Consider the following 21,297-nt stretch of genomic DNA (forward strand, 5'->3'; position numbering starts at 1 on the left):
TGCACTGTTTACATTCCCACCAACAGTGCGCAAGGGTTGCTTTTTTCTCCACATCCTCACCAACACTTTTTATTTCTTGTCCTTTTGGTTTGGATTTGAATTTCCCTGATGATTAGTGATGTTGAACATCTTTCCATGTGTCTGTTGGCTATTTGTAGGTTTTCTTTAGAAAAAATGTTCACATCCTCTACCCATTTTCAACCAATTTTTTAAACATTGAGTTGTATAAGTTCTTTATATATTTTGGATGTTTGCCCCTTATTGGATATATCATTTGTGAATATCTTCTCTCATTCAGTAGGTTGCCTTTTTATTTTGTTGATGTTTCTCCTTCATTGTGCAAAAGTTTCTATTTTGGTGTAGACCCAATAGCTTATTTTGCTTTTATTTCCCCTGCCTGAGGAGCCAGGTCCCGAAAAAATGTTCCTGAGGCTGGTGGCAAAGATATTAGTGCCTGTCTTTTCTTCTAGGAATTTTATGCTTTCAGGTCTCACATTTAGGTCTTTAATCCATTTTGAGTTTACTTTTGAAAATACTGTAAGAAAGTGGTCCAGTTCCATTCCTTTGCACGTAGCTGTCCAGTTTTCCCAGCATCATGTCTTGAAGAGACTTTTACTCATTGTATATTCTTTCCTTCTTTGTCATAAGTTAATTTAGCATAAGTGTGAGTTTATTTCTGGACTCTCTATTCTGTTCCATTGATCTGTGTTGTCTGTTTCTTTGCCAATATCACACTGTTTGCAATTATTATAGCTTTGTAATAGATTTTGAAACCCGGGCATGTGATGTCTCCAACTCTGTTGTTGTTTTGCAAGATTGCTTTGGCTATTTGGGGTCTTTTGTGGTTCCATATAAATTCTAGTATTATTTGTTCCAGTTCTATGAAAAGTGTTGTTGGTATTTTCATAGAGATTGATTTTTATCCTTCATTCTGTTGATGTGGTATATCACACTGATTGATTGGCAAATGCTGAATCATCCTTGCATTTCTAAAATAAATTCCACTTGGTCATGGTGAGTGATCCTTTTAATGTATTGTTGAATGCAGTTTGCTAGTATTTTGTTAAGGATTTTTGCATCTTTGTTAATCAGGGATACTGGCCTGTAGTTGTCTTTCTTTCCTTTTCTTTTTTTTTTCTTCTTCTTCTCCTTCTTTTCTTTCTTCTCCTCCTTCTCCTCCTTCCCCTCCTCCTCTTCCTTCTCCTCCTCCTCCTTCTTCTTCTTCATCTTTGTCTTTGTCTTTGAATGGTTTGGTATTAGGGTAATGCTGGTTTTATACAATGGCTCTGGAAGCTTTCCTTCCTCTTCTATTTTTTTTAAATAGTTTGAGAAGAACAGGCATTAACTCTTCTCCAAATGTTTGGTAGAATTCCCCTGCGATTCCACCTAGTCCTGGATTTTTGTTGGTTGTTGGGAATTTTTTGATTGTCAATTTAATTCCATTACTAATAATTGGTCTGTTTGGATTTTCTATTTCTTCCTAATTCAATTTTGGATGATTGTATGTTTCTAGGAATTTATCCATTTCTTGTAAGTTGTCCAATGTGATAGCATATATTTTTCATAGCAGTCTCTATAATCCTTTGCACTTCTATGGTGTTGGTTCTTATTTTCCCTCTCTTTCATTCCTGATTTTGTTTCCTCTCTCCTTTTTTCTTGATGAGTCTGGCTAAAGATTTATTAATTTTGTTTATCTTTTCAAGGAACTAGCTCTTTACTTCATTGGTATTTTCTTTTCTTTTCTTTTGGTTTCTATTTCATTTAATTTTGGTCTGGTCTTTATATTTCTTTCCTTCTACTAAACTTGGGCTTTATTTATTCTTTTTCTAGTTCCATTAGGTGTAAGGTTAGATCATGTATTTGAGATATTTCTTGTTTCCTGAGGTATTCTTGTATCACTATAAATTTCCCTCTTAAAATTGCTTTTGCTGTGTCCCAAGGATTCTGACTGTTGTGTTTTCATTTTCATTTGTTTCTATATGTTTTCTTTTTATTTCTCCTTTGAGTTCCTCATTGGCTCATTGGCTGTTTATTAACATGTCAGCAGCATCATTTTTATTTTTTTGTCTTCTCAGTGAGAAGGAGAGGCAGACATAGAATCCAAACTCTGATTAACAGAGCCCTATGGAACAGAGGCAAACGAAAAGGTAAAAAGAAAAAAAATTAACTTAAAAAAAGCATACATTTTCCATTTTCAGTAACTAAACATCTAAATTCTCATGCTTTATTCTATGCTTTTAGTAACAAACCTACTTCCCTATTGCTTTATGTAGCTGTACTGTTGAGAAATATATCAGATTTAGTCAATTTCCAAAAGGTGACAAGGAGAGAAAGATGATAATACCACAAAAAAATAATTCTGTCATGAATCTGCAACCAGAACCTACGGCCCTTGGTGACAATGCAGTGCTCCCTCCACTGAATGGATAACTTTCAGGACTGGAAATAGACATGAAACACCATGTAATTCATAGGTGATGTACCTGTCCTTCCTCATGTCCCATGACCTCGAGGTAATCATGTGGACTGGAGGGTGTCAATTTACCTCTTCTGCCTCAGTTTACTCATCTATAAAGTAAGATAAATAAAAATATCTTGACTGTCCTCCACGGCCCATCTCAGCCTCATATAGAGCTTCGTATCCTGTGGTTTTGATGAAAGGAGAATCTAGCTCACACACTAGTCCCAAGAGGATTTAAACAGAGAGAAACTGAGAGCAAGAGAATGTATGTTTGCCAATAATGGCTACTGCTTAACAGACTCAGATTATGACCAGGGCTAGCTGGGGTATAAGTTTAGCCACCTCATGAGAAAGGAGAGGACAGAGTAAGCAAGGAGAAAGCAGAGAGGGCACAGGTATCTTCTCATGGGACAGTGGGCCTTGACCCTTGCAGGAAAAGAGAGGGGTGGCAGTAAGGAGGGAGGAAAGGTGGGAGAGTGAACCAGGACTGGCTAGTTTTCCTGGGTATACCTATCACTTCAGCACCATGAGTGACAGGAGAGGGGTGTTCCACAGAAAGCCACACTTACATGGATGACTTTTTACAGCTGGCAATCATACTAACTACCCTACTTGGCACAGTCATGTTCTTTGGAACTCATCAGTGCAGAACAATTTTTTTAAAAAGCTTCATCTATTTATTTGTAGTCTACATGTTCCCTATTTTACATGTCTTAAGTCTTTAGTACTAATAGCCATGCTGGTGATTCTTTTATGCAGGTTTGGGAAACCCTTCTCTCAGTATACCTTCATAATATCTTGATAAACTTCCTAAGGTAATACTTTTTAGGGTAGAACATGCTTGACCTTGGGATGTGATTCCTCTCAGAATAGGACTCATCAATAAACATCTCATGGGTCCATTTTTATCTTGATGAGATTTTAAAAACCCTTTGGCTAATTGTTATAGCAAAGGCCCCACAAATGAAGGCTTTTTGTGATTGGTTGAAGAAAAAAAACCTTTCCAGCCTCATCTGATCATAATCTATTTAAAGGAAAGATGAGTTATAGTTGAGTATCTGGAGATTTTTCTCCTGGGATCTGAACTATCCAAATTAGTACCCCAGGATGCCAGCCATGGGCACAGACCTTTAGATAGAAAAAGCATCAAGTGTGTGTCTCTGACCCCAACATTCAAGAACATTGGAATAATGACAGACCCAAACATGCACATGGACATGACTCACTCTTTCTTTGGACACAATCAAAACATAAATCAGATACTATATTCTTCTGGGATGTATTTAAAGTCAACCCTTTGGGCTATCTCTAACCCTGTGCCTTTTAGAACTTGGACATCAGTTTCTATAAGTTCCCCTTCATTGAGTTAGTTTTGACCTCCTTGCTCGTTTTTGCCACCACTTTCAGCACAAATATCTTCTTTCAGGTTTAGGGTTTTGGGAAGCTATCTGACCTGTAGAATCCCCCATGAAATCTCCCTTGAAACCTTGTATTACTGCCTTTTATCTCTGTCTCTTTACTAAAGGAAATCTTCAGCATCTTCATTTAATCTGTATTTCTTTTCTGTGAGCATTGATTTTCTCATCTGTAAAGTGGGGATAGTATTAGTTCCTGTTTGATAATTTGTTCTAAGGATGAAGTAAGTTAATAGAGGCAAGGTCTAAGGATAGTTCTTGACAGAAAAGAAGCACCTAGTAGATGTCTAATTTCGCTATTTTTCTCACCAAGTTGCTTCAGAAATCTACAAAACACTGTTTCAAATTTATTTGGAGATAATAGTAAAATAAATATAGGATGAATCTCAGTTAAGTATCATCTTTGTAACTAAGTCTAGGCCAGGGTTCAGCAAACTATGGCCCATAGGACAAATCCGGCCAATTGGCTGTTTGTAAGTAAAGTTTTATTGGAATACAGCCACATCTTTCATTTACATATTATCTACAGATGCTTTCATAATACAACAGCAGATTTGAATAGTCACAACAGCAATTAGGTACCTTAAGTATTTACTATCTCTTAGTTTACAGGAAAAAGTTCCTGATTCCTGATTCATTCACACATTTGCTACATTTCTTCAAGTACTAGACAGGCTTCTGAAAAGTTACATTTGAATGGTATTTTTGTAAAACACTACCACTTGCAATGTAATGTTATAAACAAGAGACATTTGTGTTATTTTTTTACTTTCTCAGGGAGAAAACCAGTCATCACCAGGTCTTTGAGAAGAGGCAGAAAAAGAGGTAAAAGGAAGTAAATAATATACTTTTAATAATTAAGTATCTAAATTCTTATTTTATACTCTGTGTTTTGAGTAATCAATCAGTTTACTTAATTGCCTTTTTGAATAAGTAACAAATGTTAGGATAATCATTGGCCTTGGTTAACTTCAACAACAAGACAAGATGATATAATACCCATTCCAATGATTAGCCAGTTGATCTGAGAGACCCCAGGCCTTCTTGGACCTGTAGAGGGCTTCTATTACTACACTGATAACTTTTGAGGAAGAAAATATAAAGAAAAAAATATAAAAGGTATGACTTTCATGATATTTAACTGACCCTCTTCTTGCCCACATAAAGAGCCACAGGTTGCCCATCAAGGAGGACCCTAGGTGGTAATACAAGACTTGTGTCCTAATTTCCAAACTTCTTTTGGTTGTGTGACTTTGGATTATCATTTGTGGGTTTTTGTTTTTGTTTTTGTTTTTTGGCCTCAATTTCCTTCTCTGTAAATGGGTGGGTGGCAGGTGAATTAGACTGAGTGACCTTCTAGGCCCACTCCAGCTCTAACAGAACTAACTCTGGAAGGACCATGGCCACCCATACTTCCCATTCCATAGAGAAACCCCAGTTTGTGTTTTTGATGAATCCCCCTCAGTTCTGCTCAGAAAGGCAGGAGCACCTGCCTCTGAAGGTGCTCCTTCATTTTAAGACTTGCAATGCCTGCTTCAGCAGAATCAGATCCCAGTGCCCTCACCCAAGGTATGTGTAGAGGTCCCCTCCCTGAGTAATTTGCACTTCTAGCACACTCTACTCTGAGTTTCCTTTTTAGCCACAGAGAAAGCTCACATGAAGGAGAAGTGAAGCAAGCAAAGAGCAAGTAGAGAAGAGAGACACTGCCCCAGCTAGGTGCCCCATTGCTATCTTGCTTTCTGTCCCTGAGCTGATTCCTCAAGACAAAACTAAAAGTTGAGAATTTTATCTCCAGCTACATAACTTCAAAGCAATAATACAACAGGAGGAAAATCATGGCACAATGGGGAGTTGTGGTCAACAAATTTGGAGATTCAGACACCTCCGCACAAAGCTTTTAATGTAGGGTTTCGGAGAATGACATTATCTTTGTGCTCCTAATCTGCCATAAAAGAAAGACCTAGAAAGGTAATGAGTTCGTGGGGGAAAGCCCTCCCATACATTTTAAATTATAAAAGAAAGATCTCAAGATGGGTGTGATCAAAACAGTGCACAGTTGTTCAGAAAGATGGAATGAAAAAAATAATGCTTCTTTTCAGGTCCAAGAATTCCCAGAGATACACGTATAAATTTTTACCTTATGGAACTTCCTGTGACCTGTGGAGAGGCAAAGGGGACTTTATATAAGGAGAAAATGATACAAGGTGGGTTTCATGATCTTCTGTGCTTTTTAACTGGAAAATACCCATGTGAATAATATATTATTCAGGGGGTAGATGCCTGTGTTGGGGGTCTCCCAAGACCATCCCTAGGTTTGGTGATTCACTAGGAGGACTTATAGGACTCAGCATATAGTGAACTTATGGTGATATTTTATTAGACTGGAAGGGTACAAAGCAAAATCAAGGAAGGAAAAAACACACAGGACAAAGTCCAAAGGAAACCAGGTGCCAGTGTCCAAGAGTCTCTCCCAATAGAGTCACACAGTACACACTTAATTCTCTAGCAATGAATTGTAGTAACATGTGAAATGCCATCTACCAGAGAAGCTGCCCCCAGCCTTGGAGTCCAGGTTTTTATCAGGGGTTAGTCACATAGGTGTCCTCTGCCTAGCACATGCCAAAATTCCAGACTCTCAGAAGGAAAGCAGGTTTTTGGCATAAACCATTTATATTGTTCATATAAACAGTTTAGGACAGTGAGACACTCTTTTAAGGTCTGGGAATGGTGATACCCACCCCCCCCAATTGCAAGTTCCCCAATGCCAGCCAAGATCCAACCTTGCAAGCAGAACTTTCTAAAGATGGCAGCCTCCAGTCTAACCCATTAGCTCTTTTCTGTACAACATCCCAGATAGGCTGGAGGAAAGATGGCATTTCCACACTTGTAGTTAATAAATATAACAGGACATCTCTCCTTTCCCCATGGAGATTGTCCCCAGGATGCCCATCTAGCACCCAATGCAAGATCAAATACTTCAATATCAGGGTGGAATATGTACACATTGAAAAATCTGGCGACAGTCTTCACAGCCCCATTCCCCTTAACATATGTACAGCCTTGTGCCATTGGGGAGGAGCACAGAATTTAGAATTAGAGGACCCAGATCCAAGTTTCAGATACCACAAGTGTCTGTTCTATCTGGGCCAAATTACTAGTCTCTCTTACCCTGAACTTCCTCCCATACAAAATGGGAATAATAATAAAACTTGCCTCACCATGTTATTATGAAGGGGGAAAATGAGATGACAGATATAAATTACTTCACAAATCATAACTGTTAAAGTACAGTACAAATGTTCATCTGCCATAATTGATTCCCCTCCTCCCCAAATATAGTTCTTAGGCACCAACAAGTATCAATGTTAGCCCTGTGACCATATTGCAGATGTGTAATTTAACTTTTCCCACTTGACATTTCCATAATCACTTTTCCCATAAAGTACCTATGAGTCCAAAATATGAGAAATAATTTTTTTGAGAGTAAGAGAGGAGGAGGGAGAGAGGGAGAGGGAGAGAGAGAATCCCAAGCAGACTCCATTCCCAGTGTGGAGCCCAACGCGGGACTCAATCTCACGACCCTGAGATCTTGACCTGAGCCAAAATCAGGAGTCAGATGCTCAATCTACTGAGCCATGCAGGTGCCCCCAAAATATGAGAAATAACTAATTTCCATTAGTTGGATGGTCAATATTGTGCAAGAGGAAGAAGATGTGTGATGATAGCTGCCACATGGTCACCCATGGGACCTCGTCTGCCCCCTCTGAAACTCAGCCTGGCTCTCAGAGAAGGGGAGGAAAAGAATCCTCCTCATTCATCTTCAGAGCCATTCAGATTTTCCTCTTTTGAATAGACTGAGATACTTTTTAAAAATAAATGTTGGTGCTAATTATTGTCCTTGTTGCACAAACGTCAAAGACATGGGTGCACAGGACCAGGAGCTTTCTTCCACCCTTGCCTTCCAGGCTGCTTGTGGGCAACTGAAAGGGTCAGTTCTCCTGCTGTAGATTCAGAGCCCAAGACAAGTGGCCCAGGTCCACAGCGGAGACTACATCCTGGAGGTTCTGCAGTCGGGGGCAGGGGTTACTCCCTGGCAACTCCTTGTTTTGGTCTCACAGGAACCTCAGAGAAGTGTATAAAGAGTGTGGATGGAAGGTGGTTCACCCTCAGGGAATTTGAAGTTGAAGGAAACCACTCACGATCCAAGAACTGGAAGATGAGTGTGAGATGTGGTGGATTTCCCCTGAAAGATCTGATTAAGGTATCCCAATGACAAGTGGCTTATGTCCAGGGTTTAGTGTCATCGTTCACCAGCTCCAAGCATTATCAGAATTTCTCAGTGTCCAGAAAACTGTCACGATGCCCACAGGGCGTGTGTTACCTACTAACATTGTACTCAGAAGCATCTTGGCTGCTTTATATTATAGCTTAATCCTCTAAATGCATGAGCTCTTATCCTTTTGAAGGTGGAACAGTAAATTGTGGCCCTGATGGGGCCATAAATAATCACCACTGTGTAATGGGGTCACAGGAAAGTAATTTAAATTGGGGGGTTTCTTAGACTTTGGAGGCTGGAGGAAGGAGTCTGGACCCTTCCTTTAATCATGGAGGAATCACGGGGAGTTTTGGGACTGACTAACACAGGTAGAACACTGCTTTAGAAGTATTAGTCTGATCAGAGAATGCAGGGTGGGTTGGAGGATGGAGTGCGGGCAGCCATGAAGACCTCACCTGACCTTTACCACCGCTGGGCCTGAGCCACCCCTTTTCAGCCTTCAAGGCCCAACTCAAACAGCACACCCTTACTACACTGGTTTCCTGAGGCTGCTCTAACAACCCTTTACAACTTGGGTGGCTTAAAACCATACAAATCCATTATCTTAACAGGTCGGGAGGCTGGAAGTGTGAAATTGGTTTCACTGGGCTCAAGTCAAAGTGTTGTCAGGGCTGGTTCTTTCTGGAGCCTTCCAGGGAGAATTTGTTCCTTGCCTTTTTCAGCTTCTGGAAGTTGTCTGTGTTCCTTGGCTTGAGGCCCTTCCTGGCATCACTGCAACATCGTGTTCTATCATTACATCTCCTACTCCTCACTCTAACCCTCCTGTCTCCCTGGCAACAGGATGCTGGTCATTACATTGGCCCTGCACAGATAACCAGAATGATCTCCCCATTGCAGGATCCTTAATTTAATACATCCATAAAGTCCTTTTTACCACTGAAGTTAACATATTCAGAGGTCTGGGGTTTAGGATCTGACCAACTTTGGGGGCCATTATTCAGCCTACTGTACTCACCCATCTCTGGATCCCAAAACACTCTGTCAAAGCATGGTTTACTCTTCATCATCTGCACCCATTCTGTAAGACTCATCCTACTTGTCTCCCCAAAGGCCTAGACACCTTTGTGTGCCCAGGGTCACTGATGGGGCCTACCCCTTGTCCGTCCCTCCCCAGGTATGTGGCCGTGGAGTAGTTGTAGCATGTGAGGTATAGACACACAAGCTAGACGGGTCCTGGAGGATGGAAAGGAGGCAGTGGGTGCAGAAGACATGGTGAGGAAAGCCTGGCGAGGCTATGAGGAAAGCAAGAGAGGATGCAATTTTTAAAGCTTACCTTAAAGTCAAGTCTGGGTAAGAAAGAACAGTGTGTTACAGGTTTGGAGAGGGACATTATTTTCCATGAAGACACCTTGAATTTGGGTTGACTGTGGGACCTATCTGGAGGGCAGGTGGAATGCCAAGCTCTCAGAGTAGAAACAAAGACCCATTATAGCATTAATCTCATTTCTCTTTCAGAAAGAATATCTACCAGAGCCACCAAGAAGAAAAAGAAGAAAAGTAATTATCACATGACTTTCTGCCAGTGTCTTTGCCCCCTTGGGATGGATAATAGCCATGTGTCGCGTGGCGAAGCTAACAACCCAGATCACGTTCTCTCCCTTTCTTTTGTATCTTTCCTCTGTTTCACATGCACACATGCATTTCCACAGTGAGTCCTTCTCCAAGGGATCCTTCTTTAAGGGAACGTTCACTCCCTTTATGGAGATACCACCTTAGAGAATAGAGAGATTGGAAGGCTGATGTGCTAGGGGTGAGACACTGCTAACCCAGAAGTTCTTCTGCTTTGTGGAGAGACTACACCAGAGAGATAGTTTTGGTGCTGGGTGTCTGCATGAAAGCATCAGGGCTCACCAGAGGGGCTTTGTAAACCTCAGTTCCATCTATGGAGGTGAAATTCTCTTTCCCTCAAAGTCACATGTGGAGTTCATGGACTAGTGGTTTCCATGGTGCATGAATTCCAAGGAAGGAGGTAGGATAGTTGGTGTTTTCCGTGTCCTCTCCAAGAGCAAGTGCAAGAAAGAACCTGGGTGGTGCAAAAAAAGGAGATGGAAGAGCTTCCATTTTCTTAACCTCCAACAGAGGTCCCCTTGGTCCATCTCTGCTGTACAAAAAGTCACAGTCTTCACAAAGTTGGTTTCTGGGGCTACCTGCTCCACTGACTTTATGCTAGCAACCCTGTCACAAGGGCCTGCACCCACTGGGTTTTCTGAAGAAAGACACGTTATTTGCTCTTTCATTAAGAGCAAACATTTCAGGACGCCTGGGTGGTTCAGTTGGTTAAGTGGCTGCCTTCAGCTCAGGTCATGATCCCAGGATTCTGGGATCGAATCCTCCATCGGGCTTCTTTCTCAGCAGGGAGCCTGCTTCTCCCTCTTCCTCTGCCTGCCACTCTGCCTGCTTGCGCTCTCTCTCTGACAAATAAATAAATAAATCTTGAAGAAAAAAAAAAAAGAGCAAACATCTCTACCCAGTGCTAGGGAGTCAAGGGTGACTCAGTCCGGGTTTGTCAATTGAGTTGGCCATCTCCCATCCCTTTATCACAGATGCCATCTCCGTCTGGGCTTACAACTCTTAAGGTATCACTACCTCCATTCTCAGAGCATCTCTGCAGAGGGCCTTTTCCTTCCCCAGTCCCTAGGCTTCTGTCCCTTGCACCATCAAATGACAGGTGGTGCTATTGGCAGTTTCCCTGCTCATAAAATTCCTGTTAAACCTGATGGTGGTAGCTGAGGTGTTCCAATAAAGTAAGACAGAAAAGTCCACGCTAATCTTTTTTTTTTTAATTTTATTTATTTTTTTGACAGAGAGATCACAAGTAGGCAGAGAGGGAGGCAGAGAGAAGGGGGAAATCAGGCTCCCTGCTGAGCAGAGAGCCTGATGTAGGGCTCGATCCCAGGACCCTGAGATCATGACCTGAGCCAAAGGCAGAGGCTTAACCCACTGAGCCATCCAGGCACCCCATCCACGCTAATCGTTTACCAGTTGCTAAGAAACCTCATCTCCTGAGTGACAGCTGTGTTCATTTGTTTGCGCCCTTCTGTACCCATTCAACAAACACCTGTGGCACAAACATTAAGCACTAAGCATATGCTTGGTCAGTGGCAGGGCACAGGAGGCCAAAGTGACAGACCCAAGGGACTGTTTCAACTTTGTTGTCTAACGTGGAACAATAACTGTTGGGGTGGGGTGGGGGGTACTACACCACTCTAGTGGTCTAGTAGTGGCATGGCTGCCTCCCAGGTCATTGCACTCTGGATCACACCGAGTGGCTTATCTGTGGCCTCACTGCCTCGGGCAGGAGGTAGAAGCTAGGCAGCCATTCTTCCAAACTGAAGGAGGTCAAGTCATTCCACAGATATCCAAGGTCAATGCATCCTTTTGGGATTCAGGAGAAAATGCAGAGGTGCTTAGCTTTAGGAAGAAGACAAACAGGACTGAGGACCTTAGATCCATTTTATTTTCAGGACTAGGCCCTGGGTGAGCTGCAGAAGACAGTGGGGTTCTTTGGGACACATGCACGGTGTCCAGGACTCTGGGTGCTGTGGTTCTGGGGGCCATGGATAGTCAGTCCTTAGCTTGATTCCCTCATTGCAGCTCCAACTCCAGCTGCGGAATCCAGGACCAGGCTCCCTGCGTGGCTTCACAAAGGCCTGCTTTGGGAAGAGCAGTCAGAGAATGGAGCTTGCATTGGGCCAAACTGTCAGTGACATAAAATTTCATGATTTTTTATTCTCCAGTTAGACATACAGACCCATAAACAGAGATATAAAGCAAAGGGAGGGCTGTGGCATGAATCCTTTGCATAAAGAAGTTCACTCAAATGCATGGTTAATGAAAAATCATATTCAATATTGTCACTCAGTCTTTCTCCCTTTTCAGCAGACAGTACCAGAGCCTAGCAGGAGTGACTTTTTTGACCCTTATGTAAGTACTGACTCCCCCACCTGTGACCTCAGAATAACCCAGGCCTTGTCCCTCCATATATTACCTGTGTCATTGCTGCGTTTTCCTGAAGCGTGCTCATACTCAGTTGGAGTGTGTCCTTGTATGTGACAAGCAGAGAACAAATGTATCATCCACCCCAGGGAGATGATTTTGGAGTTGGTGTCTCTGCATGAAACTTGCTTTCCATTTGTTCAGGAAAAGTTCCCTGTTTCCTTATTTCCCCCTTGAGAGTAGGTATGGGAGGCAGAGCGCTAGACCACTGGGGTCTCTAGAGCCAGGACTTTAAGTGGTAATAGCCAAGGCTGGCCTGCCCATGACAGATAAGGAGCGAATCTGAGAGAAGAACAGTATTTTATTTTATTTTTTTTTTATTTTTTTTATTTATTTATTTATTTTTTTTTTTAAAGATTTTATTTATTTTATTTGACAGATAGAGATCACAGGTAGGCAGAGAGGCAGGCAGAGAGAGAGAGAGAGAGGAGGAAGCAGGCTCCCTGCCGAGCAGAGAGCCTGATGCGGGGCTCGATCCCAGGACCCTGGGATCATGACCTGAGCCGAAGGCAGAGGCTTTAATCCACTGAGCCACCCAGGCGCCCCAGAAGAACAGTATTTTAAAGAAGGTAATAAGGAAGGAAAGGAAGATCACCAACATCCACTCTTAGATAGAGGCAGAGCTAAGAAGGTTTGAAACATCCACCAGTAGGAACAGGCTGGGCCAAGCTGGCAAGTTCAGGGGCAGACCCTGTCCCCAGGCCTGCAGAAAAATGTACATAGGGCAAGTGGGTGATGCAGATAAATATCACAGGGTCCTTTATGGAGACCTGGAGCCCATCTCAAGGAAGCTATCAGGAACCTGAACTGGCTAAGATGGAAATTATCAACACGTAGCAAATCGCAGACATTTTTACTCAAACTGCTTGGCTAGCGCTTGACTATATACAGACCCTTGTGATCCAAAGACCCTGCTTACTACGGCTGCCTGCATTAAAGTCTGCCAACATCACAGAGGGCCCCTCCCTCTAAGCCAAATCACACTTCAGTTGCTTTCATTGCAACAAGATGGGAATTTGGGGCCAAATCACCTTTTTGCACCACTCCAGGAGGGCTCTCACTGTAGAATGATGTGCAGCTGTATTGATAAGGGATGCTTATGGAGAGGGGATTAGAAAAGGGTTGCCATGCCCCCTGGTCCTCTAGCATTGCCCAGCATGATCTAGATGCAACCAAATGACTTCGATTCCTCTGCTGGAGGTGGGACCCTTGTATAATGGAATAGCTCTCATCTCTGAGGTCTGCACAGCCTTTCTGATAACTGGAATGGACATGTAGGGTTATTCCCACAGCTCACAGCCAAGCCCTCTATGAAGATAAAAAGGCAACTCTTCTTCTTCTTCTTTTTTTTTTAATTATGTTATGTTAGTCACCATAGAGTACATCATTAGTTTTTGGTGTTGTGTTCCATGATTCATTGTTTGTGTATAAACCTCAGTGCTCCATGCAATCCATACCCTCCTTAATACCCATCACCACACACATCCATCCCCCGACCCTCCTCCCTTCTAAAACCCTCAGTTTGTTTCCCAGAGTCTCCTAATAAGAAGTCCACACTCCTTTTCATAGCCTTTCTGTGGCAGATTTTGTAGACTGATAATGACTCTACTCATAGCTCCCACACTTTGCCAGAAGAAATCCCACCAGACCTTGGGCTCCCAACCTTGGCTGCACATGGCAATCAACTGGAGGTCCCACCCACAGAGGTTCTGATGCTAGTGTTCTAAGGGTCAAGATTTTCCAAAGCTCCTCTGGTGGTTTTAATACATGGCCAAAGTTGTGAGCCATGGTGGGCCAGGGCTGTTCAGTCTGCAGTGTCCATCTGAATTTCCTGGGCTTCTGATTCATTGAGTGAGGGATGCTGCCTGAGAATTTATACTTCCAGCATGATTCAGTGGATACTGCTTCTGCTGATCCAGAAACCACTGCTTTAGAAGCCAGAGGTCTCCACTAAGGACTGTACCTGAAAACCATCTAGGTTTTCATTTTTAAAACAAACCACCAATATCCTCCCCACCCTGGTGACACAAACAATCAAAATCACATGCAACTAATTGAATCTCTGAGGATGTGGCCTCAGGCATCAGAATTTTTTAAAGCTCCCCAAGTGATTCTATTGTACAGCAGGTTGAGAACCACACTGCCAAGCAAAAGGACAAATTTCTTGCTAAAAAGATTAAAAAGATATATGTTGAGTTTGTGGGCTTCGGATTATAGACCTTCCAACACAAAATTGGCATGTTTATTAATTCTTTCTCAGGGCCTACTTATAGTGCACTTCATAAGATAATAGTCCAGAAACCTCCACCCAGCAGTGGTCAGCATCCATGGGTGTCATCTGTTATGACAAAAAAGAAAAATATTTACATGGCCCATGCCAGGCCCATGTGGGGTTGTATACAGGGATGTCCCTGACAGGATATTCCATACATTTTCCCTTTCAAAGTGCATGGGCAAGATACAGACCCTAGAATTTCCTCTTATGTGTGATTTTTGTTTCTCTTCTTATATTGAATTTATAGATGGAAAGAATTTATAAATTGAGATATATCCCAATTCACATCAGCTCACTGGGTACATGGATGATATTCTGATTGTTATGATTTAGAATCTGAAAAAAGGCTGCTGTGCTTTGGCTAATAAGACAGTGTTGTAAGTAGGACATCTGCATCCTCGTGGTCATAGACCTCATAGAAGCATTGAGAAGGAGATGGGATTGGCAGGATGGGATTGGCAGGATTGGCAGGACTGGTGATGAATTGGATATCTGAAAAAAAGAAGCAGAGGCTTAGAAAAAAATCCAACAGAGTATAATATCATGGAACAAAGCATAAAGAGTGTTTCTAGAAGGAAGAGGTGGAATGGTGCTCCCTGTCACCTCCTCACTTCCTCATCACCACCAAGAGTCCCAACCCCCCATAGCTGGGTTGGCCAGCAACCCCCCCAATCTGTGCATTATTCTCTACCTAGATTGTCACAAGAGGATGTAAACCCTTCTTCCAATCCATGGTGTAGACAGGATATTTTCATCTAAGTGTAGAGCTGCCACCCATTGGATGAAATGTTTCCCTACCACATAGTCTTCTTCAGTTGGCTCTCTTGCTGTTCAGGTGGTCCCAGGAGAAGAGCCAGGTGCTCATCCTTCTGGGCATTTCTGCAGCACAGGCACACAACCTTCTTACATAGAAATTGTAGTATGTCAGGATTCACATGTTATTCGCATAGATTATCACACACACACACACACACACACACACACACACACACACACACCAGGAAAACAATGTGATTTCTTTACCTACCAATGGGCTCATTCCTTGACCAAATCTTATTTTGGTCTATTAATTCCATTGTTTTTAACATGTATTTGTTTCTCCACAATACTTAGATACAAACACTATCAAATGTTTAACTTCACTGAAGAAAATTAAATCTGGGGGCACCTGGGTGGCTCAGTGGGTTAAAGCCTTTGCCTTCGGCTCGGGTCATGATCCCAGGGTCCTGGGATCGAGCCCCGCATCGGGCTCTCTGCTTGGCAGGGAGCCTGCTTCCCTCTCTCTCTACCTGCCTCTCTGCCTACTTGTGATCTCTGTCTGTCAAATAAAATAAAATAAAATAAAATAAAATAAAATAAAATAAAAAGAAAATTAAATCTGGCTTAAGGTCCCACATATTGTGATTGGTGAAAAATCTAGCATTAACCAATTTTGTGGCTCTTTTACTATATATAGTATAGTATAGGTCTTCCATGTGCTCAGAAAATGAGGGTATGTCCTAGGCCTTCAGTTGTGGTGGTCACTGTTACCACAATCCATGGCCATTTGGGGATGGCACCTCCATACCTTACATGCCGAGCTAAATCATGGGACCTCTTACCCCAGGCTCCCAAAGCCAGAGAGCTCTGTCCTCCCTGGCATCCACCTGGTAATCTGTATCTACGTCTTTCCAAACCAGAGTTATGTCACAGGCCCAGAGGTCCTCCAGGCACATAACCCATAGTGCAGGAACTCGTCCCCAGGCCCTTCAAATCATGGGAAACTTATGGCCAAGAAAATAGGATGCAGTGATATGTCAGAAGTGTAATCTCTTACATTAAATCGTAGGTAAATCCCTCTTCAGTGAGTCAATTAGATGATGCAATGTAGATAACTAGATAAGACACTGTATTATATTCCTAAGCCAAGTTTTGCCAGCAAAATAATAAATTTCTCAGATTATCTTTAATTCATCTTCTTTTGTGGTTGTTGCTAGTCTGTGTCAGAATCTTTGTCTTCGTAAAGAGAACTTTAATGGTCTAATATCCACTTCCTCCCAAACTTCACTGCAGACCAGAATGTCTTCTTCCAAAATCTTCACTCAGTGTTATTCCTTAATATTTTGAGAAGAGAAATCTACAAGTGTCCTCCGGGCACAAGCAAAGACCATGGATTCTAGAGTCTCAATGTATCAACCTTCTGGGATCTCACTGATTCCAATGATGTCTGCATTACCTCCCCTTCTAGCCGGGAAACTCAAATATATGTGAGGTGTGCCGTCGACCTGGAAAGCTGTTCTGCTGTGATACTTGTCCAAAGTCCTTTCATGAGACATGCCACATCCACCATATAGATGTTAACAGGTTAGTGAGCCCTGGCCCCTTCTCGCCCTCCCTTCCTGTGGCACAGCTCCTCCCACTCTGCGCACTCAACCTGCAGCGTTTGTCTCTGGTTATATGTGTCCTGATGCAGAGGGAGCAAGTCTTACAGTATCAATATCCATTGTATAACAGTGTTAGCAGCAATAGATTAATGGGAAGCAAAAACTCTGCAAGTGTCACCCCCACATCTCCCACTTGGTTCCCAGACCTAGGCACTTTGAGGGCGTGATGGCATCATACATAGAGTGCTGGTTTAAAGCATATATCACCTGCTCTGGGAACATCAAAAAGCTGAAAAATTTGGGACTGTGATGAGTCTTCAGATAACCATGGATGCTATATTTCCTTTGCCTTAAAATGTATTTTTGGGGGGGTCCTGGGTGGTTCAGTGGATTAAGCCTCTGCCTTCAGCTCGGGTCATGATCCCAGGGTCCTGGGATCAAGCCCCACGTCGGGCTCTCTGCTCAGCGGGGAGCCTGCTTCCCCCCTCTCTCTCTCTGCCTGCCTCTCTCTGCTTGTGATCTCTGCCTGTCAAATAAATAAATAAAAATCTTTTAAAAAAATGTATTTTCGGTCAGAGATGATGGTATGAGGGATAGCATGAAGGCTGATAAGGCATTCTGTAAGTGATACTGTAGGCAGAATTGCTGTGACCAAGGAGGATGGATGATTTCCATCAGGATTGTGTCTGTCCCTATGAAGACAGAAAGTTGTACTCTTGGTAATGGGAGAGTCTAATGTAATCCAACTGCTCCCAGGTAGTTCCCAAGGGATAGTGTCATCTTAGGGATTCTGCATAAAGCTCTGCAGTTGGGCATGCTGCAGAGGCAGAAGACAGGTCTTATTTATTGCTGTGCCCATGTATAGTCCCCATCTTCACACCACGGGTACTCAGGAATGGGCCCCTTGAGCAAGCACTGGAGTAGCCAAGGAGAGAGGAGGCAAATGACATATCTAGGAAGGATCACTGTATCCACTCGATTTTTTTTTTAAAGATTTTATTTATTTGACAGAGAGAGATAGTGAGAGAGGGAAAATAAGTAGGGGATTGGGAGAGGGAGAAGCAGGCTTCCCACTGAGCAGGGAGCCCAATGCAGGGCTCAATCCCAGAACCCTGGGATTATGACCTGAGCTGAAGGCAGGCGCTAATGACTGAGCCACCCAGGTGCCCCTGTATCCTCTTGATTATCAAGAGCCCTTCAGCACAGGGAGCCTAGCAGAGAAGAATGGCAGAGACATTGAATGTAGAGGCAAATGGCAGATGACTGACACTACTCTGTTCATAGATTTCTTTCCAAGAAGTTTCTGCAGCACAGATTCTAGGCCTAGGTATGGCAGTGCCAGAGGAGAGGATGCCTATAACTCTGTGCTTACTCAGCAAAGTTGAGAAACAAGAGCTGGTTTCCTTTTACTGTGGTCTGATGGCTCATTGAGGCCCAAGACTCCAGTGCTGAAGGTACCAATTTCCAATTCTCAATTTTAAATGGCAGGACTCATTTCTGAGCCCATAGTGGGTCAGATAAGAACTCTTAGGTTTTGAGATGAATGAAAGACCATCATCCACCATGGCAGCTCACTCGACAAACTGTCATTCCTGCTACCACTATAAATGGGAGGGGTGTCTGCCAACTATGCCCAAATGGGGCTCTAGCACAGAGAGAAGTTGGATACAGTGTGGAAACCACCAGTCATTCCTGAACAGAGGACTTTAGCAGCTGTAGAAACAGTGGCTGAGTCACAGAAAATCTACCTTTGCTGACCTTATGCCCAACTTCTCAGGGACCCATGGAGTTGCATCTTCTGCATGATAAAGGCTCTTCAACCAAGTTACCCACAAAGCCAACAATGTCACCAGATATCTGAGGTCTTACAGAGGCGGATGGTGCCTGAGGAACAGTTGGTGAGTTGAAATACAAACCTGAACTCTCCTCCTTTCTGTTGACTTGAGAGAAGCAGCACAGTCTTGCAGGGGCTGGAGGGATGGTGCCCAGGGGTGAACAGCTGTCCCCTGCTGTGCTTTGATCACATGACCTAATACTAAACTTTGTATTCCAGAGAAAATTCCCATTCCATGTTTGTTTCATAGGCCACAGGTTTGGGAACCATCCATTCTGTCTGAGCATATGTATACTTTATTCTCTCCAAGCTGCTTCTCACTTAAATCTCCTCTCTCTTTTGCAGAAATGTGAATTTGTCCTCTTGAAGGTCTACTGCTGTTCAAAAAGCTCCTTTTTTGCCTCAAGACCACATTATGTAAGTAACAGCAACAAAGCCCGAAACCGGCATTGTCAAATTTGGGATATGGGTCCAGTGGGCCCACTCATCATTATCTCCATCTTGTTGATGGACATCTGAGTCAGCTTACTTAGTCCTTGGCCACTTAAGCTGCTACCACAAAGTACCATGGACAAGGCAGCTCAAAAAGTAGATATTTATTTCTCCCAGCTCTGGAGGCTGGAAGCTTGAGATTGGGGTGCCTGTGTAATCCTGCAGACTGCCAACTTCGTTTTGTGTCTTTACATGATGGAAAGAGAGGGAGAGAGCTCTGTGGGGTCATTTTTATAAGGGTACTAATCCCATTCATGAGGCTCATCCTCACAGTCTAATCATGTCCCAAAGGCCCAGCCTCCTAATACCATCACACTATGGGTTAGGATCGCAGCATAGGAATTTGGGGAGGACACAAACACTCGGTCTGTAACAGGGGGTGGACTTGAACTGTGCTCACAGCCTGCCCTTCTGCACCTCTGTCAACAGAGTAACAATGCATCTCATGGCCCAACAAAACACATGTGGTTAAACAAAATCAAGAAAAAGCTGAATAAGAAACAGTACCTCCGAGTGAAGGGGTTCGTGCAGGACATGTGTCTCATCTTTCAAAACTACAGGGCTTTTTACAAGGTGAGTGGTTCCCTCTACATCCTTTTTTCTTTCCATTAAGCCACTTCGCCGTTCATCCTCTTCTATCAGGTAACTGTTACCGTTTCCCTCAACGTGTGGCAAACCAACACACGTGCAAATGCTGGAAGTATTCTAAAAACCCCAGGGGCCAAGGTGTGGAAATAGTAACAAATCAGGTCTCCTTGCAGACATTACCTTAGGGCTATCCTAACTCACCCTGACAATGGGCGCCCCCCGAATGCCTGGGCGTAGAGTGTGCGCATGCGCTGTTTGCTGGTACCGCTGTGCACCTGCTCCCTGGAGTCCAGGATCTCAGCAATGGGTGGGCAGGGGCCTCCGCCTCACACCTGGACATCTCTCTCCCTATCTCCACTGGTTCCCAGTGTTGCAGTTCGGAGGCAGAGCATGGGAGGTTGCTTACAGGCAGAGCCTACGGGGCCATAGTGCTGGGAGGGGCATCTCTGTAGCAGCGGGTCTTCCGACATCACGCCCCTGGACCAAGGGCATTTTAAAGGCAACTCATATTTCTCTTCTCTAAAGGAAGATACCAAATCGAATTTCTCAAATTTCAAAATCTTGGATTTCTTTACTTTCGAGTTTCTTAACACTATATCCAAAAGTTAACAAGGATTATCTCAAGGGATGAGGGAGAAAGAGGGACGCCATGAATTTGCCTTCAACATTTCTGTACCATTGTAGTGCTGCAAGTCATAAGTGCTGTATTTGAAACTACAGCCACTGGTATTTTTAAAAAATTAACAATAAATTTCTGATGAAGAATTAGACTATAATACACTACTCTTTTTTGTATCTCTGTCTTCCAGATAAAGAGAAATGATCAAGCTATCTGGGAACATAATACTCCTAACTGTATTAATTCTCACTTAACATTTGGGGTAGTCTAAAATGAAGCTCTGGATTATATGAAATATGAAGAGCTCAAGCTCAGTTGCTATGGCCATTCTCATTTTTGTCTTTGTTTTTTCAGGACAACCAGAAATTCATCAAGTTTGGACTTCAGCTAGAGGCCATATTTATGAATACTTTTGGAAACATTTTTGCAATTCAGGAAATAAGAGAGAATAGTTTTCAGTTGGAGCCCACTCTTTCATAAAGTAGCTCACCCCTCACCCCCCAACAGTTTTTTTTTTTATGCTCAGAGATCTTTATTTTTTTATTGTGTTACGTCAATCATCATACAGTACATCATTAGGTATTTTGTTTTATTTTATTTTATTTTTTCAATGTTCCAAGATTCATTGTTTATGCACCACACCCAGTGCTTGATATGTGTGATCCGTGCCCTCCTTAATACCCACCACCAGGCTTACCCATCCCTCCACCCCCTTCTCCTCTAAAACCCTCCATTTGTTTCCTGGAGCCCATAGTCTCACATGGTTCATCTCCCACTCTGATCTCACATCCCCATCCCTTTGTTTTTCCCTTCCTTCTCCTAATGTCCTCCATAGGCAGTAACCTCTCTGACATGGGCCACAGACACTTCTTTCAAGACACGTCTCCAAAGGTAAGGGGAACAAAAGCAAAAATGAAC

General features: G+C 43.0%; 1 protein-coding gene across 7 annotated transcripts in view; it reads left to right on the forward strand.

The window, feature by feature from the left end:
• Nucleotides 1-20,914, forward strand: part of LOC111143417 (nuclear body protein SP140-like protein) — a 93,119-nt gene extending 72,205 nt beyond the window's left edge. For 6 of the 7 annotated variants that reach the window (XM_022497150.1, XM_022497158.1, XM_022497167.1 and 3 more), the window contains 11 exons: nt 2,076-2,147; nt 4,654-4,701; nt 5,976-6,080; nt 7,995-8,137; nt 9,668-9,709; nt 12,092-12,136; nt 16,711-16,826; nt 18,624-18,744; nt 19,026-19,097; nt 19,602-19,745; nt 20,734-20,914. In XM_022497150.1, the coding sequence (XP_022352858.1) occupies nt 2,076-2,147; nt 4,654-4,701; nt 5,976-6,080; nt 7,995-8,137; nt 9,668-9,709; nt 12,092-12,136; nt 16,711-16,826; nt 18,624-18,744; nt 19,026-19,097; nt 19,602-19,745; nt 20,734-20,859 (1,034 nt within the window). In that variant the 3' untranslated portion in view covers nt 20,860-20,914. The remainder of the gene's footprint in view (nt 1-2,075; nt 2,148-4,653; nt 4,702-5,975; nt 6,081-7,994; nt 8,138-9,667; nt 9,710-12,091; nt 12,137-16,710; nt 16,827-18,623; nt 18,745-19,025; nt 19,098-19,601; nt 19,746-20,733) is intronic. The other variant, XM_022497202.1, reaches the window with a different exon arrangement.
• The last annotated feature ends 383 nt before the right edge of the window (nt 20,915-21,297 follow it).

This window comes from Enhydra lutris, unplaced genomic scaffold (assembly GCF_002288905.1).
Source record: "Enhydra lutris kenyoni isolate GAN:26980312 unplaced genomic scaffold, ASM228890v2 scaffoldscaffold1, whole genome shotgun sequence".
Lineage (NCBI taxonomy): Eukaryota > Metazoa > Chordata > Mammalia > Carnivora > Mustelidae > Enhydra > Enhydra lutris.